Below are 26,765 nucleotides of genomic sequence, written 5' to 3'. Positions count from 1 at the left end.
ACATTATGATCCATCTAGTGCTTTGAGATGCTGTGTGCTAACAATGTGCTTAGAGAATCAGGGTATAGGGCTTATCTACACTTGGCTTTGAGCATTCTACTAGTATCTGACATATTGAAAAAGAGAGATTGGAGTCAAGAGATGGATATAAGACACACTGACACACTCAGCTCTGCCTCCTTACTATGAAATACAGTCCGCACTGCTATGCCCCTCTTCCCTCGGATCCAGAGCTTATCTTGTCTGTAGAGCTGCTGATCAGGTCAGACAATACTACGGCCATGGCCTAAATAAACAAACAAGGAGGCAAGAGATGTCCTCAGCTCATGCATATCGCCTCATATTTTTCATCTTGCAGAAAACATTTCACTTAACAGCAGTGCACATAAAAGGTACAGACGACATACAGGCGTCAGTCCCTGCATTAGGGAGAGTGGTCCCTAAACAAATCAGTTTTTCCCGTGATAACCAGACTGGGGATCCCCATACATAGACCTCTTTACCAACAGTGAAAATCGCAAAGTTTCTACTTGTTCAATCTAAGGCCTCATTCACACGGCTGTTGGGGGTTGGATATATGTTCCCCATAGGCCGGCATGGTACCGTTCTGTAGCTGTGAAAAGACAGGACATGTCCTATAATTTCTCGGCATACGGCGCTGTGCACCATGTTCCTCTAAGGGGAGGGGTGTGGTGAGCGGCGCCAACGTGTTCCTGCTGTATCAAGGTACGGCAGACACACGTCAGTGTTAATTCAGCCTAAAAGATCAACCTCCAGTGTTAGATGCCTTTTTTCAGTCTTGGGGGTCAACACCTTATGTATGGCTTTCCTGTAGTCATTCCCATTCCCAGAAGCTTAAAAAAATGGCCGGGAAAGAGTCGCGATCAATAACAGAACCCTGGGTAATAAACTTACTATCCTTATTTGTCATCCAGAGGTGAGGAATCTTCATCTCACAGCATGGCTATTGAATGGTTAATTCTGGAACGTAAAGGCCTTTCTTCTAAGGTTATTTCCACCTTACAGAATAGTAGAAATCCTGTCACTTAGGCTACATTCACATGAACACTTGGCCTGCTGGGCTGTAGCTGGTTGGGCATACGTCCGGCGCCATGGAGAGGAGTGACCCTTCCCCTCTCCATAGTGAGCCATTGGGCATGGCCCGTAACACAGGGAAAGATAGGACATGTCCTAGATTTTCCCTGTGTGGCACAGTATTTTCTTTCCGCTTCCCAGTATTCAGCCTGGAATATTAAATACTTTCATTAAGAAAAAATGGAAACACAAACTAACAAGGCCCTCAGCGTTAAAGATTAAACCTCTGCTTGTAGCCTTAGAGAATCTAAGTTTCCGAAGGGATGATGTTACCAGGTTCTTTAACCTAGTATATGTAGTGATTGCAGTGTCTGTGTGGATGAGGAGCCTTCGGCCTTCTGATAAGTAATTTGTAGTGTTTGGGAGTAAATTTAGAGATGCCATTTTGTGTGTGGGCGGAGCTTAAGAGCGAAATTCTGGGACTCCATAGAGTAGGTGGACCCCATGTTTGAACTCGAGAGTGGGGGTTCATCACCTCCCTAAAATTCTCTCTCTCTGGTGGGGTCGTCAGAGAGAAGGGGAAAACAGTAGTTACTTACTGATAATGACGTTTCCTCAAACGATTTGCTGGATCGGCTGTATGACCGCCAATCCAACGATATGTCCAGGTAAGCCAGCCATACTTGAACGTTGTGAACACATCTCTAGTCGGGATGATTCAGCACTGCCAGACCCACTTGACCACTTACCAGGAGATTGGGTGAAGTGCTTCATCACCCAATCCCCGAGTGCACAGCCTTTGCGTTCTCTCTGATGACTGTATGGACATGACTATTAGTGCAGGACCTACAGTGATGTCAGAAGCATGTGACTGATCACAAGATTCCTGTATCACTGCAAGGTCCTTTAATCATACTTCAAAAAGATGAGCCACTCTGATATCATGCCCACCCATCAGCTCCCCATCTTATTGTGCCCACCCATATAAGTTCCTGTTATTGTAAAGCTCCAGAAGCCCCCCTTATTTTGACCTCCCCTCCAGCAGCTCCCCTCTTAAAAAATAGTACCCCCTAGCAGTACCACCTCATAGCTCCCCACTATTGTTCCCCAACAGTAAAATAAACACGATTACTCACCTTTCCCAGCTCCCCCCCCAGCAGCTCCTCTCTCCTCCTGCTGTACATAGAAGTGAAGCAGGAGTGTCACCACCTGCTGACTGTGCTGCACACAGCAGGACCAGAGGAACAGTGATAGTGCAGGAAGATATTGACTCCCTGCACCATCACTGTAATCAGCTCTTTCGGCATCTGCCGGAGGATGTCCCGGCAAAGGGGATAGGACTAAAGAAGTTGTTGCTTCTGGGACTGGGTATGAAGAAGAGCTGTGTGTGCATCACTTGTGTGTGACCAACAGGGAATTTTCAATTGGTGTCAAATAAATTTTGTAGTTTTTGGATGACTCAATCTGGTGTGTGTCTTAGGCTACATTCACACGGCCGTTGTGCACAATGGGCGCATGGAGCAGTACACGTTAGTATGAATGTAGCCTTATAGCTAGAGGTCTAACTTATTGTTAAAAAGAAAAAGTATCACATGCAAATATTTACACCAAAGAAAATTTGTGGACATTTGGATACCAAAAACCTAAATACATAAAAAAAATATTGTTGTGTTTTCTCAAAATACAAAACTCTCTTCTTCACAAGTTTTTTTTCCATGGATTTCTATAAATATTTTATTTTTTTATCAAATGTAGTCGTTAGATATATACATTGCGGGAGTGAGACCTGCTCCAGAGGTAGAGATACAGATCTTCAACTTGTTACAAAAGGATTTGCTCAGCACACAAGAAACTTCAACAAAACTCCTCATGGGCATGTTTTTCTTCGTGAAGTGACCAGCAGGGGGAGCTTTGGGCTTCCCAGTCTATTAATGGCTGCAGGTCTGAAAACCTTGGATAATAATATCACCAGGACCTGAGTGTTTCTAGAACCACACAGAGGAGGCACATGGTGCTGACTCTCTATGATGGACAGATCTGAGGTGTCACTTGTCCAGTTGTCTTTTCAATACGCTGATGAACGCATCTTTAGGCACTTCCACGTTACCGATTTTCCTCATTTTCTTCTTGCCTTCAGCTTGTTTCTTCAGCAGCTTCATCTTCCTTGTGATGTCCCCTCCATACTGCCCAACAAACCAGCATACAAGATATGGTTATAGACATATCCAATATATGTACACTCTATTCTAGCTAAGAGCATGTTCACACATACAGCAATCTAGTTCCATCTAGTTCTGTGAGGTAACAGTGTGGTTACATTATCAGGGTACAGTGTTTATATGCACTTTCATTTGGCTACTGACATTGAAACACTGAAACATAGAGATGAGACACGAGGCGATTACAGAGAGGCTGAAAGACCAGTACACTGTTACACTGTGAGCTCTGCTACATCTCACAGACATGTGCCTGCCTCCCCCTTCCCCCAGGTCACTTATCTCCTTGTAGCTTGTTACACTGTGAGCTCTGCTACATCTCACAGATACGTGGCTGCCTCCCCCTTCCCTCAGATCAGTTATCTACTAGTAGTTTGCAGCCTGGCAGGATGTGATCAGCGAGTGTCTCTGAGCTCCATGCAGGGGGTGTGGCTACAGGATCAGAGCATAGAGACAGAAATCTCATCTGCACAATCTCACACAGAAATCCAAGATGGCAGCCGGACAATAAGTCAGAAGTTACAGGGTCGTGTTTAGGGACAACTGAAATTGTGTGCAGCAGGACTGGTAGAGACAGATTGGACTTATATCTGTGAAATTCTGTATTTTTGTTAATAACATTGAATTAGAGAATGTGTTATTTTCTTATCCTAAAACACATATAAAAAAACTTATCTTCGTAGGAATACCCCTTTAAGTATGTTGGTGATACGCAAACAAAAATAAAAACCACAACTGTCCGCCGCGTTTTCATTGTCCTAGCGATTCTACCAATATACTACATCTTCTAAAATATTCCATTAACACTTCAGAACTCGAGGTTTTCCCTTCAGCTCCGCTCAGACATAAAGGTAAATGTGTGAAAAATACATGAGATTTTTTTTTTTTTTTCATCGTCTAAAATCCACTAGAAACACAAAAGGTGTTAAATCTAAAAAGTTTGTTTAAGTAGAGAAACTGTTTGACAAATTAATGTATTCCACCATCCTGCCACACAAGGTTTTAATATTTTATAATCTTCAAGATCTTCCGACTGAGCTGTAAATTGGAGGGAAGAAGTAGTAATCTTCAGATGGGCGTAAAGAGGATTAAAGGAAGACGTCCATGTAATATCAAAGCGACAACATACTGGAGAGAATAAGAGAGAAAATACATACACATTTGGCCAGGACATTCTTCCTGTAGGGTTTAATCCTGTAAGAGAAGATCCATAAATCAATGCATGTGATTATAGGGATCTTATCAATAATACTTATTCCTCCACTTATCTCTTCGAAAACTGACTTTTAGGCTAAAAACACAACCATGTTGACCCCGGGCCATGGGTAACTGGATTCTGTGGACCAAACACTGTTCCCTGGATGGGAGACCAAGCATCATAGTCATATACATTACAAGGAAACCTCAGCGCCATAATGAAATCATGTTCTCAGTTTGGCTCCGTTGTTCCATGAGGAAGACTCCAGTTTTCTGGTGTACAAGCCTTGAAATAGTTGCAGTTCCTGCCGTGAAGCCTAGAATGGTGCCTACATCTCTGTATACACCACCTTTAGTTTAAGTGGGCATGGAGGGGCATGAGGAGGCCGTTGCAGGTTATAGTGCAATTATACACCAAAGCAAAATTGCCCGGCTGCACATCAGGAGACTGGAGCCTCTAGATAGATCCTGCACAGGGAAAGGGTTTAAATTACAGGGGTTTCCCACCAAACAAGGATAGGGCCTAACTTGCTGATTGGTGGGGGTCTCAGTGATAAGACCTGCACAGATCACAAGAACGGGGGTAGAGCCATGCGTGTCCTGCTGCTCCGCTCATCTCAGGGAGCGACTAGGGATCCCGACTGGAGTACATCGGACCCCCTGTTCTTGTAATCTGTGGGGGCTCATCACAGAGACCCCAATGATCAGCAAGTTAGGTCCTATCCTGTGAGGTCACGTGATATCTTGGACATGTGTGTTTTATCAAAGAAACAGAATGCAAAATCGTGTAAGGGCGCATGCAGACGGTGCCGGGGAGAGGAGGAGTTGAGTGCCCCTCTCCATAGGCGCGGTATGCCCGGAAAAGATAGGACACGTCCCTCCAGAGCGCCCATTGCCAGTCTATGGGGGACGTATACACTCACCGGCCACTTTATTAGGTACACCTGTCCAACTGCTCGTTAACACTTAATTTCTAATCAGCCAATCACATGGCGGCAACTTAGGGCATATAGGCATGTAGACATGGTCAAGACAATCTCCTGCAGTTCAAACAGTACGTCGAACTTTGAGGCAGATGGGCTACAGCAGCAGAAGACCACACCGGGTGCCCCTCCTTTCAGCTAAGAACAGGAAACTGAGGCTACAATTTGCACAAGCTCATCGAAATTGGACAGTAGAAGATTGGAAAAACGTTGCCTGGTCTGATGAGTGTCGATTTCTGCTGCGACATTCGGATGGTAGGGTCAGAATTTGGCATCAACAACATGAAAGCATGGATCCATCCTGCCTTGTATCAACGGTTCAGGCTGGTGGTGGTGGTGGCGTCATGGTGTGGGGAATATTTTCTTGGCACTCTTTGGGCCCCTTGGTACCAATTGAGCATCGTTGCAACGCCACAGCCTACCTGAGTATTGTTGCTGACCATGTCCATCCCTTTATGACCACAATGTACCCAACATCTGATGGCTACTTTCAGCAGGATAATGCGCCATGTCATAAAGCTGGAATCATCTCAGACTGGTTTCTTGAACATGACAATGAGGTCACTGGACTCAAATGGCCTCCACAGTCACCAGATCTCAATCCAATAGAGCATCTTTGGGATGTGGTGGAACGGGAGATTCGCATCATGGATGTGCAGCCGACAAATCTGCGGCAACTGTGTGATGCCATCATGTCAATATGGACCAAAATCTCTGAGGAATGCTTCCAGCACCTTGTTGAATCTATGCCACGAAGAATTGAGGCAGTTCTGAAGGCAAAAGGGGGTCCAACCCGTTACTAGCATGGTGTACCTAATAAAGTGGCCTGTGAGTGTATAGTTTATCATCCCAAACATCACCCTCATGGTTATTTTATATAAAGCCCCCCTCACCCCAGGGATTCCGTATGTACAGCCTTATGTGGGCCCCCCTAGCAGCTCTGGGCCCCGTCACTTGCCCAGGTATGCGCAGTTCTGTTGCTTTTCCTGGTCAGACCCCAATGATCAGATGTGTATCCACTATCCTATTGAAATATGGTCCTTTTATGGATATTCCTATAAGTAATATGAAATATTACAGAGCTTACAATCTAATACTTGTAACTTAGGCATAGCAGAAGTATATAATTCCTGTAGAATGATAACCATGGCTACACAATGTACATACATATATACAATTCTATAATACCATACAATCAAGTCAATGCTGTATGAAATTCTAACTGGGCACAAAAATAGAGAGTTGCATTCTATGTAGGAGTATAACACCGCACTGGTCTCCTGCTTGTAATCCCCTTTATCCCTCTTTTGCAGACATTGTCACATCGTTCATGGCGTCGCTGTAATTGATACTTACGTTTCGCGTGCAATTACCCTGCTCCCGATGGAGGCCTGAACAGCGATCTCAAACAGCTGCCTCGGTATGGCGTCTCGTAAGCGTTCACATATCGCTTTACCCACCCCGTACGCCTTCTCCCTGAATGAAATCATGCGCTCATTAATAACAGGGAACATGTAATTCTTGATAATAGGGGTTTATACACCCCTGCACTCTACAGGATGGACACCTCCAGCTGTAATAGGCACCACTACCCTATACTTCTTGTCCTCCAGGGTGTTGAAGGAAATTCTTCCGATTCCTAGATATATCACAAATATGAAAAATCTATCCCCCCAGCTTTCCCAGAGTTCACTTGACTTGGCAAGTCTGTAATGAACCACAGAACACCAGATCTAGAATGAATATTTACAATGGTCCCAACCTGTCACCACCTCTTGGATTTCTGCCGTGTAGGTGGAATACAACAGTTTTTAAAAATCAATAAAAACCAGACCATTGTACAAAACTTTGTCATCCATGGTGGATTCATATTCACGTAAAAGGCCTTAAACAAAACCATCAAGTCTCTGAAATTATTTCTGTCACCACTACCTGTTGGAGCAGCTCACAAGGAGTCTACCCATCTTTTATGTAGTTATTTCATACATTTATCATTCTAAAATCATCTTAATTATGTAAATGAGCCTGGGCTCGTGGAAAAAGTGATGTCACCCCTGTTACCCCTCCCCTCTCCTCCCCCTGCTCATGTCTGTGTGTAATGTATAGTAAAGCATTGCTAGTGTCTGCGCTTTATCTGCAGAAATACTGTGCTCTGCTATACACATGAGACACACAGACATCAGCTACACAAGTACCTGACATGTTCTCCTATACACATATGAGACACAGACATCAGCTACACAAGTACCTGACATGTTCTGCTATACACATGTGTAAGACACAGACATCAGCTACACAAGTACTTGCCATGTTCTGCTATACACATGTGTGAGACACAGACAACAGCTACACAAGTACTTGCCATGTTCTGCTATACACGTGTGTGAGGCACAGACATCAGCTACACAAGTACCTGCCATGTTCTGCTATACACATGTGACACAGACATCAGCTACACAAGTATCTGACATGTTCTGTTATACACATGGCTGCATCCTGGAGCAGTTGTATTTCATACACACACAGGCTGCAGGGGGCTCCAGCACCAGCATCATTATACAGGCTGTCAGTCATGCACTGGGGGTGTGGCTGTGCCTCCCACTCATGAATAAGCTGGACAGCTGAATATGATAATGACTCCCTGGACCTCTCTCAGGTCATTTGCATACAGCTTTAGTACCCGATTGTCCCTCTACATGCCTTTAAACTTAAACAATGAAGGGATAGAGGCAATGCTTTCTAATGGCAGTTTATGAAAATATATTTAGTTTTGGGGGTTAATTTGCCTGATGGGTTCTCACTAAGTGATCCTATTTAGGTAGGTGATAAAATAACATGGAGCACAACACTCACCTATGTGCAATAGTCACCAATTCCTCCACCGCACGACCATTTAATAAAATATCCATCTTCACCAGATCAGCTGCTTGGTATCCTGCGTCTTCATAGTCAAAGCTGTAATATAAATGGTAAACCGGATTGTAAGCTCTTGGGAGTAGGGGCCTCATACGACCATGTTTTTGCTCTGTAAGGTCTTATTTTGTCTGTATATGTCCTCCTTAAAGGAATATGATGGAGCTTAATATTGTATAAAATATAAGCTATAATGTAATGGTAAATATCAGAAAACTTTGGAACAGAACCCAAAGAGATATAAAAATAGGCAGTAAAAAGGGTTACTCTCATTTTAGAAGTGTAAAACATGTCCACAGTTTGTAAATGACTAAAAATGTAGATGTGGGTTCCACCAATGTAATAGGGGTCCCCAATACCCTCAAGTGATGTGAATGGAGAGTTGTGCCATTCTCCGATAGCAGAGTAAGTGTGTGAGTGCTCTGTACGGGCCGGTACCTTGCATAGCCAGAAGATAACGATTTCAAATTGTCATAAAAGTCCACCACAACTTCATTCAAAGGGAACAAATACTTCATCATAATCCTGTGCTCATCGATGTAGAGGAAGCTCTTCTGCTCCGCTCGTCGGGTCTGTGGGAACAAGCATTTTTGTTCATGGATATTTAGAGTTTTTCCTTTGGGTTCACATTGATATTAGAAACTATGACACTTAGTTACACTATTATTTGTGCAGAACCCGGCTCCATGTAGCTGAGCGCTGGAGGTATATCGATAGGTGGATCACAAGAGGCTACTGGGACGTGGAGTAGCCGATCCGTGTAGCCTCAGCTCCGGCTACTCCACACCCCAGTAAACCTCTTTGGTAAATTTGCATATTTGGGCCATTAAAAATGATAAAAGATTTGGTGGACTATAGGATTATCCCTAAAAAGGGGCTATCTTGCTACAGATTAGAGGAACCTGTCACCAAATCTACCTTAATAGGAAGATCCGTGGTGTTAGGTTTCCTTTAAGGTGTGTTCTAAAAATGCCCGATGTGAGACCGATCAACTATCCCAACGATAGGTTTTGCATTGATGGAGAACAAAATATAGATTTATCAAAACGAATGCATGCCAAAACAGCCTATGGTAGTGCGTACATGTGCACAACCTCTCTATTCATTCTACTTTTACATTGGTAACAACCCCTTTAATTAGAGCCTGAATGTCCAGGTCATTATTTGCAGTTACGCACTACTTTAAATGACGAGATCTTTACATTTGAATGACGAGATCTTGACAGAACGCTTTACATTTCAAGACTATTTTGACAGTTTTTTTCAGGACATTTGAGACTTGATAGGAAAGTTCTATTAGTTACATATATATATTTTTTTTTTAAAAAATTAGTCGATAATGGACTACAACTGAAAAAAAAAAAGTTTTTTTGTCATTTTTCCCATTAAAGTTTTATTTAATAAGTAGTAAAACTAAATAAACTAATAAAATAAACTAAATAAACAAAAATATGTTGTTATAAATAAGTACAGCGTCATATCATCACCTTCCCCCAAGTTCAGCTACAGATGCAGAAGGTGCATGTACGTTTGCAAACTAAGTGTTTCTTGCAGCACCTACATTCAGCTGACCGGCTGGAGGGGGCACATTTCAAACACCAATATCTCCTAAACTCTGGCACCTAGAAACACAATACTGGTGTCATAAAACAGGACATTCTCCCCTTTACTACGATACAAGGATTGTATATGGATGCTTCACAGAGCTGGATATCTACCATCACATCTACTGATAGCAGACAGTCCTCACCACACTGCACATTGTTTTATTTAGCTCCAAAAGGGCCATATACATGAAAAACTAACTTATGAACACATGAACTTAAGAAAAATATGCTAATGAAACTGGCAACGTTGGCCTGAGAGCCTTTTGGCTCCACAGTGTTCATCCCCCTGCCCCCACACATTCACCCCTTCCGTTCTGCCCTCTTATCAGGTGGAACCTGAAAGGTGATCTGCAATAAGCAGGTGAAAAGTAATTAATGAGTAGGAGGGACGTGAATATATTACAATACAGTGGAGCCAAGAGGTGCCGAGGTGACATCAACCCAAGCGCCTCAGACTTATTAGCATATTTTTATGTTCTTTTCTTCATGTATTCGGCTGTTCCGGAGCTAAATAGCAGGTAACGTGCAGTGTGGTGAGGACAGTCTACAATCAGTAGATCTGATGGTAGATGTCTGATTGTAACTTTAAAGGACATCTCGGAAATAGAAAGCTGCATATAAAAAATCTAAATGTTTTACTACAACTTTAAGAGTGGAGATCTCCAGTTCTGTGAAGCATACACAAAGGGGAGATTCTCCCGTTTAGTATGAAACAAAAATTGTGTTTCTATGTGCCAGGGTTCAGGAGATGCTCACCATCATGGCACTTATAAACATCCTGTGTGCACTGGGCATGTGCAAATAGGATGTGCATAGCCGTATGATTGTGGTCATGAAGGGGTTAAGGCACATGTAAAATGACAGACACAAGATAAGTGGTGCTATGTATAAGAATTACTGACCTGGCACAGCGACATAATCTTCGAAAGATATTCATCTGGTGAAATAATTGTTCCCAATATCATAGGTTCAAGATACTCCTTCACTAGAGACTTGTCAGGAAATTCTGATGGATTTACAATGGTTATCTCTTCCTCTCCATACTCCTATGTAAATAATGGGAACATATAGAATAACCTGGAAAGGAGTAGTGCATAAGGACTTACTGACCAGGATATCAAAGGGTCCACACGGACACACATTACCTTTATCAGCTTGGGGGAAGACAGCACAGCTTTGTAGGGGACGGTAGGGGAGGTCATTATGACAGATGCATTGTATTCCTGCTCCAGTCTCTGGTTAAACACCTCCAAGTGTAATAGTCCCAGAAAACCCAACCTGCACGAGTTACATAGATGGTCAATTATTATGTATTTATTCTTGGAAAAATATGCTTCAATAAAGGGAAAGTCAGAAGATGACAAAGCTTTAAAGGGGTTTGCCCATGAAAGAAAGTTCTAAAATTATAACCCCCTAACGATGTTTACCCAAGATCATTTTTAACTCCTTATTTTTACAATTTTATTGCTGTTTTAACTCAGTGATGGTCAGGGTAGAATACCAGCGTGTGAGCAAGGACTCTCTAAGCAGACACAAAGATCCCTCTAATTCTGTGAGGTGATAATGGGCTTAAATTATCAGGGTACAAGGTATATATACACTTTCATTTAGCTTATGAACATTCTACTAGAATCCGACACATAGAAAAAGAGAAGTGAGATCAGAGTCATGAGATGGATATAAAACACAATGACACACTGAGCTCTGCTCCCTCGACTAATCAATAAATCACAGTCAGCTCTGCTATAAAGACCTTATCCGTCTGTAGCTAGTAGAGAAAGTCTCTGCACACCGCTGCTTGCCGGCAGAAAGTGCCTGTGCTGGTCTTGTAATACAGGGAGGGGCAGGAGGCAGAGAGCACTGCAGTGTGCAGACAATAGAAGCTATTCATGAGAAGAAACTAACCATAGTCAAAAGATTTACGGTCGTACCCATTTTGTTATCTTTATTAAATTTTGTCTTCGTGGGAATATCCCTTTAAGGTTTATTTTTGCCTCTGCTCATTATGATACAGAGTTAAAGGAGTCGATACTGAAAACAAAATAGATGAAAAAATATGAGACTGACGCACCTCCAGCCGGCACCTAGCGCTGCGCTGCTGTCCCGACTTACAGACACACTGGAATCATTCAAGGTCAGTTTTTCCAGGGCACCTTTCAAATTGCTGTACTCTGATTGGTCAACAGGGAACATTCCTATAACAAAAAGTTTAAGAAAGCGGGGATTGTGATTCTTGTTTACATAAGAAAAGAACAGAGAATCAGTAAGCCAGGGGAAAACAAACTTCAAAGAGTAAATCAGAAGAGACATCCTTATGCATTATTTATCACGGTGGCATGGCGCCATCAATCCCCGTACTTCAGCTCTACCTAAACTTCTGACAATGTGGCAAAAACCTTGTCACCGTGTAACGGTTGATGGTGTACTGCCTATATCTCTCCCTCATGATCTCTGTAAATGCAGTGACAGAAGAAGCAAGTTTGCCCTCCGATACTGAAGTGCCTCTGATTGACAGCGCAGGATGGGCTATTCAATTTCAATGTTTTCTGCAATTTCCAACATCCCATAATATTGGAAGGAATAGTACAGGACCTCTGTTCTCGTGATCGTCGGTGTCCCAAAAGAAAAAAAAAAATCTGAAAATGTATCTCACCTGCAAACACCATGGGCTTTGCAGGCTTGAAGCCAGGCAGAGGCTCCACGGGCTGCTTCAGTAAATGCACAGTGTCTCCTATTTGTGCTTCCTGTACGTCCTTCATCCCAGCGGTCAGGTAACCCACCTGTCCGGCATATCTGAAAAACAGTAAAAGTAATGTATACAGAACACGGAATTTGCAATACTCTGTTCTATGCAATATGTGTCCATGTGCTGCCACCCAGTGGTTGGAAGGTTAAATTATTAACGGCAGTCTGGGAAACTTTTGTTAGTATTTCCACATATTGGGGGTCATTTACTAAGGGCCCGAATCGCATTTTTCTGTCACGTTACCCGAATATTTCCGTTGATTTTCCCTGAATTGACCTAGGATTTTGGCGCACGCGATCAGATTGTGGCGCATCGGCGCCGGCATGCACGCTACGGAAATGGGGGGGGGCGTGGCTGTAAGAAAACCAAACGGATTCGGAAAAACCGCCGTATTTTTTTTTTTTTAAAGTGTCGCAGCAGCAGCAGCGACACCTGGTGGTCAGCAGGCACACTACCTTAGTGAATCGCCGGAAGACCCGAATCCTCCACTGAGAACGCGCCACTGGATCGCGACTGGACCGGGTAAGCAAATCTGAATAAATTAAAAGGCTCCCTGAGGATACATGTCAGCTTTCCCAGTGATCAGGCTGAATGCCAGTACTGGGAGTCTAGTATACACTTCTGCCTGTAACCGATTGACCCCCCACACCATGACCTCAAAAGGGAAGGCAATCAAATCCAATGTAGCGGCTTAGCCGGACGCATTTACATGGTTAACACCCGTGATCTGTGCCAGCATCGTTTGTGAGTGTTATGGTGGGTGTTTGCTGCAATATGCAGCAAACACCCACCTGGTAGGGAGATACCTCGGTCCTTGAACAATAGTGGAGTCAAACTTTTATCTATGAGTAAAACGTACAATTTTTCAGCGGGCACTTCCTCAGGGGTCAGGATTCCAACCTCATTGACTTCATAGCACTTTCCAGAGTGAGCCAACACTATTTTATTGCCTTTACACACTTCACCCCCAAAGAGGGCAACACTGGCGATCACGCCTCTGTAGTGATCAAACGTCGAGTCAAACAGCAGGGCTTTAAATGGGCTGCCCTCTTCAATTTTAGGCCTAAAACATAAAAATGACACATTGTGTTAAGGGGGACATGTCCAAAGAAAACATCTGCAAAGTTCAACAAAGAAGTAAAAACTCATCAGTCATGCAAGTCCATTATTTTTTACTAAATAATTATAACAAAGAATATCCCTTCTAGCTCATACTCACGGTGGGAGTCTTGTGACAACTTCCTCAAGTACTCGTTCCACATTTGTTCCCAACTTTGCCGAGATCTAATAAGAAGAAACAGAGAATTTGTATATAAAGGAAAGGGCAGTGTCAGGCCGGTGATCACTCTCACATAGGGGGAGATTTATCATCAAGTTTGAGGCAAAACTGTTCTAGTTGCCCATGTAAACCAATCAGAGCTCAGCTTTAATTTTTTAAACAGCTGTGGGGAAATGAAAACTGAGCTCTGATTGGTTCCTTTGGGAAATTAGAACAGTTCTGCTCTAATAGACTGATTATAAATCTCCCCCTATAGTCTCAGAGATTCTTGCATTCACTTTTTTTTAGTTGCAAGTCAGGATTCCCTCGGGTAGGTCTCCTTTAAGTGTGGCCACAGACCGGCATATAGAAGTAGACAAAGCATTGGCCCATACAAGACTAGAGTCCCATATACACACCCTAATGCAGTCACTAGCCGGGATGTCAAACATCTTTTCAATTTGTTTCTCCACTCTCTCAGGATCCGCATTCTTCAAATCTATCTAAAAGCAAAAGTTAGAATCAGAAACTTTCATTCTAACTAAAAGTTAACATTTAAAGAAACAAATACAAATGTATAAGGGGCTAAACAATTATTTTAAAAGAGATTTTCAACTTTGGCTCAGTTCACACCTGTGTCTGGGCTTTCTGTCACACTCTGTGTGCATTCAATTCAATTTGGTCTCCAAGCTCCTTACACTTCCATTAGCAGACTTCTATATGTGTGACTCAGTGTAAAGGCTGCAGGAATCACAGGACACAACAAAACACCCTGTCATTTCACCTTCTATATATTTTCATCTATCCAATGTATATATTTCCATCTAATTCAGGGGTCCAGAAACTATAAATCACACCTCACACAGTGAGTTGCCATTAGTTTCAGTGATTCCCTATATATAAAACTCTCCATGATTCTGCAGCTGATATTAACATGGAGAAATTAAAGGGAACCCATAAGTACAAATGGACTTTATAAGCCATGACCAGTGTGTTATAAAGCAGAACACCACCTTCCAGATCATGTTTCTTTCATGGATTGTGTTAACATCATCCAGAGAATCAGTTTTTGAAGTGAGATGTAAAATGGTGGTATCTGCGCTGAAGTCAAGCTCTCCTCCACTCAGAATGCCCCCTCTGCTGTGATTGACAATCCTACGTCCAGAGAAATTGCAACCGACTCTCCTGAAGTCTGGCGAATGATGTCCCTCACAGCAAGGGGGGTGTTCAGAGGAGCTGGACTTCAGTGCTAAACTGTCCACCTCCAAGTCTTTATAGAACCAATTCATACATCTCACTTCAGAGTAGATTTGGTGTGCAAAGACCCACGAAGACCCATGAAAGACAGCTGATGATCTGTTAAATCAATGTGCTTGACCACACACTGGTAGGGGTTTAGTAGGTTAATTTATGCTGACAGGTTCCCTTTATAGGGCAACAGTAATTCAAGTCTCCTTTTTACAGCAAAGGTCTTTAAGCTGACCACTGGATTCATGCTACAACTATGTGTAACTTGTTACAAGGTCTGGAAATGGGAAACATAGACAAGTGAGAACTTGGTGAATCCTTAATTTTAAGGAACCCTACCCACCACAGATCTACCCATCTAAGGTAGATCCCGTGGCCGGTTCCTCTAAATGCATTGTAGTATAATTCTTTCGTGGCCCAGAACTTTCATAAATTTTAATTCCCCCAAAATGCAAATTTACTAAAGAGACTACTGGGCTGTGGCATAGCCGGAGCTGTGGCTACACAGCGCAGCTACTCCACGCCCCAGTAGCCTCTTGCGTTCCGCCTAGCAATTCACCTTCAGCATGCAACCACGAGGAGCTGCGCACACTCGTCTCCAAAGCTGGGTTCTGCGCATGCGTAGACCGCAGGCCTCCGGCTGCACAGTCTCGGCTCTGAAGCCAGAGCTACTGTGCAGAACCCAGCTTCACAACTCCTTGTAGCTGTGCGCTGAAGATGTCTGGGTAGGAGGATCAAAAGGGCTACTGGGGCGTATAGTAGCCGTGCTGTGTAGCCTCAGCTCCAGCTACTCCACGCCCCAGTAGCCTCTTTAGAAAATTTGCATATTGGGGAAAACTAAATTTATAAAAGTTCTGGGCTACAAAAGAATTAGCCCTAAAAAGGGCTATACTACTATTAGAGGAACCTGCCGTCGGATCTACCTTAATAGGTAGATCCGTGGTGGTAGGTTTCCTTTAATGCACAGTTTGCTCTCCGAGTTCTCCTTACTTGGAGCAGCGGGAGACTCGGCGCAGTTTACCCGCTGTAGGACTGAGCCAGTTTCATCACCTGTTCGGCTGTGTTAGCGTTTTACCTTGTTTATGACAGGAATAATCGAAAGCTGAGCTTCAAAGGCGAGGTAGAAGTTTGCCACAGTCTGCGCTTGAATACCCTAAAGGGGGAAAAAAGAATTACATATACAAATATTGAAACATCTTAATATATTTTACAACATCAAACCTGCTCAAACAGTAAATGATTCACCCTCTGGGGACAGGAACTACTGTCATCCAGGAATCAATGGAAGGGAACTTTACATTTTATGTGATTACCAAACTAGAATTTACATGAAGGATATAAAAAAAAAAAAAAAAAACACAACATCTTTTATACAACAGCATTCTTTTCAGCATAAGAGAGCCGAATTACCCTGCACCATATCCTTGAAAGGGAAAGTTATTGTACCTTTATTACTGTTTTTTTCTTACTACATCGAGATTTGGGGAAATTAACCCCTTAATGCCAAGGCCATTTCATTTCCCATTTCCATTTTTTACTCCCCACCTTTAAAGTAATACCTAACATTTTAAATTTTCCATGTAAAGAGCTGTATGAGGACTTGTTTTCTGCGTAAAATAATTTTTTTTAAAAACTTGTTTTTAATTAATTTTTTTTACTATTTTTCAGACCCCCTAGGGTACTTTACCCCTAGGTTGTCTGATCGATCCTACCTTATACACAGGCAGTCTCCGGGTTACATACAAGATAGGGTCTGGAGGTTTGTTCTTAAGTTGAATTTGTATGTAAGTCGAAACTGTATATTTTATAATGGAAGTTCTAGAAAAAAAATTTTCTTTTGCCCCAGTAACAATTGGAGTTTCAAAATTTTTGGTGTAATTGGACCAAGAATTATCAATAAAGCTTCATTACAGACACCTTACAGCTGACCATTGCTGCCAGAGAATATAGTAAAGCATCCAGAGAGCTTCACCAGAGGTCACAGTGGGCAGAGGTGTCCGTCTGTAACTATGGGTTGTCTGTAAGTCGGGTGTCCTTAAGTAGGGGACCGCCTGTACTACCATACTACAGTATGGCAGTAAACGGGGATATTACACATCATCTATTACAATGTGCAAATCTGATGACGTCACAGGGAGCAACGATCCAAGCCTCACACCCAGCTATGCTCCCTCAACACTCCCCCCCCCCTCTGGGAAAAAACCCCCTAGAGCCATTCAAGCTGATTGGAATAATTTTATAAGTTTATTGGAGCAGGCCATGGATAACAAATATAAGAAGATGTGTCCATGGTTTCCTTTAACCAGAACAAGTGTCTATCGTAGGGATTTCCCCTACCTTGTATTCCTTCAGGTGTATTCTATTATTGCATAAAAGATTGCTATTGATTTTCCTTATTATTTGTTGCTCCACTAATTATTATAGTTTAGGATTAACAATACCACTTACAGCTTTGTGTTGGGTATAAAATATAAAACTTTGGCTGTATGAGGACACTGATACTATAAATGTACATAGTGCATAATATACAAGAGTAAAACTTACCTCATTTGCATCAACCACCAATAATACACCTTGGCAGGCAGAAAGGGATCTTGAGACCTCATAGCTAAAATCAACGTGACCCTAGAAAAGAACAGAATGCACAAAAATCCTCAATAGAGGAAACATTTGGCCAATACCGCTGGATCTTTCTATTTGAGGGCCTTGTAATAAAGAATGGATGTAGTACTAATCCAATGTAAGCACCAGAATGCTGGAACGTACATGATCAGGAATAATTTACCAACGTTCATCAAGCGACTACAAGAAACTTTGTAATATTTCCCCATCAGAGTAAAATACTTCTTTCTCCGCTTACTTTAGCTCTTATATTCCTCCCACCTTCCTTCTGAATCTGCTTTTGAATTTAAAATTAGACTGAAGCTCTCTGAGGTGAAAACTACCAATTTCAGGGGAAGATAAGAAGTGCTTTAAAGGGGTATTCTGGGAACATGAACATCTGAGTTTTGTTGTATTCGTTTATTTATAACCGCATGGGTTTTTGTAGCAATGTAATTAATCACAAAATGGAGTTTAAATAGCTTTCTTTAATGATTCACAAATTTTTATGGGCTTCATAATTAAGAGGAGTTATCTCCAAGATGACTGCCACTGGAAACTACAACTCCCATGACCCCTCAGTTCTCATAAACTCCTCCTCCCTGTTATGCTCTGCTTCCAGTGATGATGTAACAGACTATCCTGCTCTGTTACCATAGTAATGATGTGTAACTGCCAACTCGCCACAACCTTGGCCTTACTGAGTGCACTGCAACCAACTGAATACAGCCAAACCTAGTGGTTATCACATGACCTGCCAAGGCAGGAGCAGCACATGTGATGTGGACATGTGACCAGTGGCCTCTTCTGTCCTGTGTCTCCTCCATGGGGAGAAAATCAATGGACTGATTAAAGGACCAGTCGCATTCTCCATAAAATTTTTCTGCTAAGGGGAGCAAAATTTAAAATAAAACTAATTAAACATTAGCTTATATTTTAATGACCCTTTTGAATATGAATTATGCTTATTCCTGGAATACTAATTTAACTTCTACAATCTTCATGATATAGACAACCACATATAACACTGGGGGCCAATCTACGCCTCAGATAGAAATTAATATGCTATAAAGAAAATGGTTTTAAAGGAAACCTACCACTTAAAAGTGGTAGGTTTAGACACATATACATGGCACCAGCTCAGGGTGAGCTGGTGCCAGAGCATATTTTTGTTAGGGGAACAAAGCCCCTATCGCCGTTTTATAAGTTATATTAACTTATAACTCGGCGCACCGCACTTGGGCACGGCGCACCATGCGCGCGCCCGTGCATGCGCTGGATTGTGAAGTGCAGGAGAGCCGGTGACGTCACCGAGCTCTCCGGCACACGCGCGCCTGCGCAACTTAGCACGGCCTGTTTCCCCGTGCTAAGTTGCGCAGGCGCGCGTGTGCCGGGGAGATCGGTGACGTCACCGCCTCTCCAGCACGTTAGAATCCGGGGCACGCGCATGGTGCGCCGTGCCCAAGTGCAGTGCGCCGAGGTATAAGTTAATATAACTTATAAAACGGCGATAGGGGCTTTGTTCCCCTAACAAAAATATGATCTGGCACCAGCTCACCCTGAGCTGGTGCCATGTATATGTGTCTAAACCTACCACTTGTAAGTGGTAGGTTTCCTTTAATGTTAAGGTGATCATGTATCTGTTACAGTGTAACATCCAGATGTGTGTTAAGTCTATAAGTGCATATTTCCAGACTAGACTATTTCCCAGGAGTAATTTGAGACCAAGTTGCAGCAGGCACCAGATTCAATAGAACTCATCCTGTATCTGCACAGTCACAACATCACCATAAACCTAAATCACAAAAAGATGAAACTTTACGGCAATCTCACCGGAGTGTCTATCAGGTTCAGTAGATACTTCTTCCCCTGGTAAGTGTAAAATAGCGAGGCGGTCTGAGCCTTCACGGTGATCCCTCGCTCTCTTTCCACTTGGAGCTTATCTAGAACCTGCTTATTGGAGGCGGCTTTTGGAATACACCCTGTGGGGAAGAGCAAGATAATCAGTATTTCAACTCACAGATGAAATTATTTTATTGGCACCAAGAAAGTATCAATGGTTCTAGACACCTTAGTTTTTAGATATATTGAAGGAAATCTACCAGGATGATAAACCACGGGCACCTACTCATAGATCCAGACACAATGAATGTTGCAACCTTCTTAAATCGGTTCTACATGGCCTTCTTCCTTCTAAAAATCAACTTTTAAAATATTGCTAATAAGTCTAAAGGGTTCTGGGAGTGGAGGAGGATTACCAGAGCCCTTCCTTGCTGCAGATTCACAGGCAGTTACACTGTTACAGTCTATGGGGGGAGGGTGTCTTGAATAATAGGATAAAGTTAGTTTCAGAAAGGAGGAGGCCATGGATAACAAATCTAAGAAGATTACCACAGTCACATCTTTATTTATGGCCCCAAGGTTACTTGTTTGAAGCCTGTGTCGTTGGAGCTTGTGATCTACTTATGCATCAATAACAAGAGAAGTGACTGCCCAAGCTACACATTTGTGTTCTATAATTTACGGATCATGCGTGGGGCCATGAAACCCACTTCTTTGTGTATGAGCCCTCTGAAGTAACTGGGGATGTTTTTTGACAAGTGTCACAGAAAATACCGTGAGCACACATCCCCATTATATGTTTGTGTGAGACACTTTTGATAAATCTGCCTGGGAACAGGAGGAATCAATGACATATATTGTTATACCTGTGATCTCCAGGAGTCTGTCTGCGAGGGTACTTTTCCCATGGTCCACGTGTGCTATTATGCTAAAATTCCTAATATACTCAACATTGTATTCAGACATGTCAATTCTTTCCTGCAACACATAAAGTGACATATTAATGGTCAAAGCAGATCAATCATCTTCTCCACCTTAAAGGGACTGCTGGAAGCTCCCCCAATTACTTATAGGCCAATCATATGTCCTTGTTGGTGTGGTGTCCAGCATCATAAGGATGTTATTCTGTTGCCTGAATGCTGAGAAGTTTTGGTGCAAATTTGGGGTGTGGCCGCAAGGTCCCGAGCAGCCTCTCTTGCTTAGTTTTATAGCCAGCTTCTGTCAGTCAAGGTCAAGAAGGAGCAGATAATAGTACAGCTGGACAAAGGAGCGTGCACCAGGCTTCAGGGACATGCCCTCAGTGCATCAGTTTAGATAATACAAGTGAAGACTTCTATCCATTTTTTTCTAACCAATTTTTCAAAAATGCTGTTTATTTTGTAGGTCCTGGCAGTGGTTTATTCTGGTTTTGTAGTCACATGACGTGTGGGCCCCAGTGCAAAGTCTGTGCCAGGCCCCCCCAACTATAATGTATGGTTTATAGTAATAGCCTTCTCATATGAGAAAGTGACACCATAAGGGCCCCCTAAACCTCTTGGGCCCAGGTGCACCCTCTGCACTCCCTCAAGTTACGTCCCTGGGCAGGGGTCTGATCATCAGCATAAAGCAGTCAGGGATCTCAGCCGCAGGATAGTCTACAGCTGGTTTCCTAGTCATTACACAGGACACAGCGCCACCTACTTCCAGCTCCATGTTCTGTGTAATGACAGTTGTCAGCCCCAGAGGTGGCCCCCGGAGTCCTCTCAGTGGGCACTCAGGCTGTTGTCCCAGAACAGCGTTCACAAGACAGGCATTAAAGGCCTTTTTGATGGGACCACATGGATCACGAGACCATAAGCTGAGCGCCATACTCGGCAACCCATGTCAATTCCATAAAGTTGAACGGGACAGCCCGGCCACGCATGACGGCGGCTCTGGCCATCTTGGTGGACCACCATTCTAGTGATCCTGGTCTACCTAAGACTGCAGGAACAAAAAGAGAAGTTGTGGACAGGGTCAGATTATCATTGGACCTCCTGCTCTGTGCCCCACTTGAATCCTCACTCAGGGGGCTCCCAAGAGAAGCTCCAATGGCAATCTGAATTTCCATTTTATTTGTCAGCGATATGGGGTTCCTCAAGACCTTAAGAAGAATGGAAAAAGTTACTGCTTGAATTGCTGCATTGACACATTGCAATAAATAAGCAGGTTTTGGGTTGCAGTTTGGGCAACTGGACTATTAAAGATCCACCATCACTGTCCTAGCCCTTTAACATTGGATATCCCCAAACCCAAATTATTCTGCAGCAAAGAATTTCTCAAACTATATTAAAGTTTTCACCTTTTTAGAACTATAGGGGGTGACCTGTGATAAATATGCAGGATGAAGATTCTGTAATAAGCGGCCCCTTCCCCCGAGGATCACCCCTGTCCATCGCCGCCCCGACAGGTGTCTATGGAGGGTACAGACTGGATGCTTCCACATCCAGAGGTGAAGACATCTTGCAGTGTGACGAGGAGGTACAGTCAGCATTCTCCACAATCCGTCCAATGAGCCGATGAAGAAGACCTCATACATCCAGTGCAGCTCGATATAGGACATTCCCCCTTCTATCACATTTACACTCCATTATTCTGATACAGGGAAGACTGCAAGAACAAGAGAGATACAGGCATGTTACACATTATCAATCATACATGTTATCCATAGACAAAAACAAATGGAAAAAAATCTTCAATTTTATTAACAAAAAGGGTCACAGAACCTACCGAGGGCGGTATAGACATCATGTGTACATAGTCTTAAAGGAAACCTACCACTTGTAGTGGCTGGTTTCTGATGGAAATGCCTCTTCTCAGCTGTTCTGATTTGTTTTTTAATGCACTCTGATTAGGGGCCCGGTTTAGCTATCAGCTCTCTGCAGGGAGACGTAGTTTACATGAGAGACAGCTCTTAGAGCCAACTAGTTTGATGGAGAGCAGACAAGGTAAAACCCCTGCTAGCAGGCAAATGGCCGCAGATTGCTAATGAGAGTAAATGAGAGAATTGTTTACTTTGGTTTAGTGCCGAGTTCGGCAAACGTTTTTATACTTTACAGTGGTTCTTTAAAGGAAACCTACCACTTGTAGTGGCAGGTTTCTGATGGAAAGACCGGGCACCAGCTCAGGGTGAGCTGGTGCCGGAGCTTATTTTTGTTAGTGTTTTAAACCGCGGTATCGTGGTTTAAAACACTTTTTAAACTTTATAGCCGGCGCAGGCAGGTACGCGCTCGGTGCTTACCGCGCGGCTACATAGGAAGTGAAGGAGAGCCGCGCGCATGGTAAGCGCCGAGCGCGTACCTCCCTGTGCCGGCTATAAAGTTTAAAAAGTGTTTTAAACCGCGATACCACAGTTTAAAACACTAACAAAAATAAGCTCCGGCACCAGCTCACCCTGGTGCCGGAGTGCATTAAAAAACAAATCAGAACAGCTGAGAAGAGGCAAGATGTGCCTCACCACATAGCTGTTAACATTGTGTCTACAAAATGCATGTGTTGAAAACACCCATGTTAACATTGTGTTAACATGATACAGAAATTATATTGGAAAACTTGTCTTTAACACAAGGAATATCAATTACCCAAAAGGAAAACAGATTTGTCACCAGATTTTACCCAATTAAGAAACGTTTGCATTGGGGGCGGAGCTAAGCCAGTCCGTATTTACCTTTCCAGTGAAACGCACACAATGCAAAACACTGGGTGCTGGAGAACAATTTTATGCAGGAAATTCACATGTGATTGGGCTCAGCCCCTCTTCCGTGGCGATTGTGTTGCATTTGTAAATTTAACGCCACATGTGAAATCTCACCCATTTACCATTAACAAAAACTCCTTAAAGGGAACCAACCACCACGAATCTACCTATAAAGGTAGATCGGGTGGTAGGTGGATCAATAGGACGTGAGGATAGCCCTTTAAGGGCTATCCTCACGTCCCGCAATGTTTTGAAAAGTTTTATTGTGCCTATATTCAAATTATCTTATGCGGCTACTGGGGCATGGAGTAGCTTCATCTGAGGTTACACGAGGTGGCTACTCCACGCCCCAGTAGCCTCTTTTCTCCTCCTACCGAAAATCTTCGGCGTGCAGCTACGAGGAGCTGCGCGCCCTCGTCCGACGAACCTGCTGTCCCGTGCCTGCACTTTTCAAAACATTAAAACCTTAAAAGGGCTAGCCTCACGTCATATTGATCCACCTACCACCCGATCTACCTTTATGGGTAGTTTCGTGGTGGTAGGTTCCCTTTAAAAGCCATATGCAAATGAGCAGAGAAGAGTCATATTTTGAGATGAGTGAAGCCTAGAGTCTGCAGAGGAACGTCACATCAGACACCACTATCTATAGTCCTATAGCACCTAGATACATGCTGCTGGTGTCATACAGCAGCCACTTGCAGAGGAGAGAGCACTGTGGAGCCTCCTGTGCAGCATGGAGCTGGTAGGAGACTAATGTGTGCAGGCCCAGTGCTGCAGCTGTGGTGGAGGCTCCGATGTCCCCCGGTCCATGTAGCTGTCACTCACCTTCCTGCTGTCCCCTGCCCTCCATGCGCTCCATGTGACAGCAGCCTCCCGGCATGCACTGCTTCCCGGCTGCTCTTAAAGTGGCAACGCCACCAGAGCCATTAAAAGGGAAATGCCAGCACCGATGTCAGCAGTCCGTCTTTATATTCCTTTTATCTCACTATTCTATAAGCAACAGGAAAATAATTTAGTGGAATCTATGATTTGCCGCACACCCGCTTTAATAAAACTTTATTGATAAAACCCGCACGCACCTCCATGTTTCTCTGCGTCAGTTCACACTGTTCTTGTTGTATGTTGTTGCGTTTTTCTTTTGCAGGCTCCATGTCCCTTTCCTTTTGTGGACACAAATCATGTCATATGTTATACCTCTATCTAAAATGAGACACATTCTGCTGGGCATCCTACAGACACGGCACGACACTAATGGAGGAACAGGGCAGATTCAAGAAAACTACATACAAGGACACTAGTGTAAAATTACTTGCTGGGACATATGGAATCACCAGCAATGATATACAGAGGCAGGGTAGTGTATGGCATGTATACAGCGCCCAGTCACATGCTGCATAAAATCAATGGCGTGGGCGCAGGCTATTCTCTGGACGCAAACAATGGATCCGTATTCTGTTTTTGAAGTCTGTGTGTCGTCATATGTGTGTAATCTGTTGTTGAACCATATATCTACAAATACAGTAGGTGTATTATCTGTACACAGTCCATGGGTTACATACAGCCGGTTGGGGAGACAAGCTGCACCAAATTTTTTTCCCCGGGTAAAGTTACCCCCTCACCAGGATCCCAGGTAAAAAAAATAGGTTGCCACGCAAATTCTTCATGTCTAACCCCAACCCATATAATGTGCCATTTCCAGCAGTCCCCGGACAAAAATGCCCCCCTTCCTGCAGCTGCCCCACTTTTCTGTAGCCTCCCTACTGAAAGTGCCCCCTTTTCTGTAGCCCCCTTTTTCTGTTATCTGTCTATATAAAAAAGGGTCTGCAGAAAAGGTGACACTATAATACCCTTTTTTTTATAGCCCCCACACACATTTATAATTTCCCTTTGTCTTTGGCCTCATGAAAAATATGCATAGCGTATGTAACCGAGTTTAAGCCAAGGCACCAAATTTTACCACAAAAAAATAACTAGAAAAACGTATTGACTCAAATATAAGCCTATGGTGGGAAATGCAGCTGCTACGTTTTAATAAAAGAACGTTTAATAAGAAGTCTCCCCTCATCAATTGCAGCAGCAACCCCTCACTAGTAAAATGTCCATCAGTGGCCTCCCCTCACTAGTAAAATGTCCAGCGGCAGACTCACTTCATTAATGAAATTTCATTTAATTAAATGTCCACAGCAGAGCACCCCCTTTAATGAAATGTCCAAAGCAGAGCCCCCTCACTAATAAAAAATATCCACAGCAGAGCCTCCCTCACTAATGAAGTGTCCACCGCAGAGCCCCCTTTAATGAAATATCCATAGCAAAGCCACCCTTTAATGATATATCCACTACAGTATGCCTCCGGATGTTCAGCATTACCTGTGGCACCAGTCTTTTCCACTTGATAAAGGGGTCCTTGCGCCCCGAAACGCGTTGTGACTGAAAGACCTTATAAAATCAATTGTCAATAAAATACCTTTTACCAATACCCCAGAGTGCGCCATTCGATTAGACTACCCTCTTCAAATACCGCCCATACCTCCTGTGTCGTTTTTGGCGAACGACACATAGGAGATCTCTATCTGAAGGCAGCACCTGCAATACCTGAACGTAGTGTTGTGCCTACTCTCAGCGCAACCATACACGGTGAGCACATTTCTCTCCTATACCCTGTGATCATTTCCAATAAAGGTGTCACACTATTAGCGCTCTCACCCTATCCTTCCTTGCCATTCTATACCCCATATCCACTACAGAGACCCACCTTGCTAATGAAATATCCACAACAGAGTTCCCCCTCACTCGGTAAGCAGAGCTTCCTCCTCCCCAATTATTAAAGTGGCCAGAGCAGAGCCCCTTTAAAGAAAAAAAAACTAAAATTACCTCCGGCTTCGTCTCCTCATGGCTCTTGGTCCATGGGTCACGGGCCACAGCAGAGCCTGCTTCGCTAATGAAATGTCCACAACAGAGTCCCCCCCTCACTAATGAAATGAAATGTCCACAGCAGAGCCCCCTTTAATGAAATGTCCACAAAAGAGCCCCCTAACTAATGAAATATCCTCAACAGAGCACCTCCTTCCTCATTATTGAAATATCCATAGCAGAGCCCCTTTAAAAAAAAAACAACTCTAAACTCTGCAACTACCAGTGGTTGGGAGATGTACAGCACATAGGGTTTTTTTTAAAGTGACACTGGCACACTGCCACCAGCCGCCCCCCATCAGGCAAATATGACTTTTTTAATCCCATTTTCACATGCTATGAGTCAAGTTTAGAGGACCTAGAAACATGCTTTATCATATTAACCTTTTCAAGACATGGCCCTTTTTAGTTTTTTCATTTCCATTTTTCACTCGCCATTAAAAATCTATAATTTTTTTTTTTACACGTAAAGAGCTGTGTGATGGCTTGTTTTC

General features: G+C 43.3%; 1 protein-coding gene across 3 annotated transcripts; it reads right to left on the bottom strand.

Annotated features, from left to right (window-relative positions):
- Positions 1–2,744: 2,744 nt before the first annotated feature.
- On the bottom strand, positions 2,745–24,313 carry GUF1 (GTP binding elongation factor GUF1). 3 transcript variants are annotated; one of them, XM_072124891.1, is made up of 18 exons: positions 23,332–23,434; positions 21,967–22,274; positions 20,513–20,624; positions 19,638–19,786; positions 17,748–17,828; positions 16,279–16,356; positions 14,375–14,458; positions 13,917–13,981; positions 13,557–13,760; positions 12,605–12,744; positions 12,023–12,146; positions 11,097–11,229; positions 10,854–10,997; positions 8,783–8,916; positions 8,285–8,386; positions 6,788–6,907; positions 4,409–4,445; positions 2,745–3,218 (listed from the first exon to the last, which is right to left on the bottom strand). In XM_072124891.1, the coding sequence occupies exons 2-18, from the start codon at positions 22,225–22,227 to the stop codon at positions 3,081–3,083; spliced, it is 2,106 nt and encodes a 701-aa protein (XP_071980992.1). In that variant the 5' UTR covers positions 22,228–22,274; positions 23,332–23,434; the 3' UTR covers positions 2,745–3,080. The 3 variants fall into 3 exon arrangements, with proteins under 3 accessions (XP_071980992.1, XP_071980984.1, XP_071981000.1); XM_072124883.1 differs by lacking the exon at positions 23,332–23,434 and adding an exon at positions 24,187–24,313 and having other exon boundaries at positions 2,746–3,218; XM_072124899.1 differs by lacking the exons at positions 17,748–17,828; positions 19,638–19,786; positions 20,513–20,624; positions 21,967–22,274; positions 23,332–23,434 and having other exon boundaries at positions 2,746–3,218; positions 14,375–14,454.
- Between the last annotated feature and the right edge of the window lie 2,452 nt (positions 24,314–26,765).

Source organism: Engystomops pustulosus, chromosome 1, assembly GCF_040894005.1.
Source record: "Engystomops pustulosus chromosome 1, aEngPut4.maternal, whole genome shotgun sequence".
NCBI lineage: Eukaryota > Metazoa > Chordata > Amphibia > Anura > Leptodactylidae > Engystomops > Engystomops pustulosus.
This window is presented reverse-complemented; position numbering and strand designations above follow the sequence as displayed.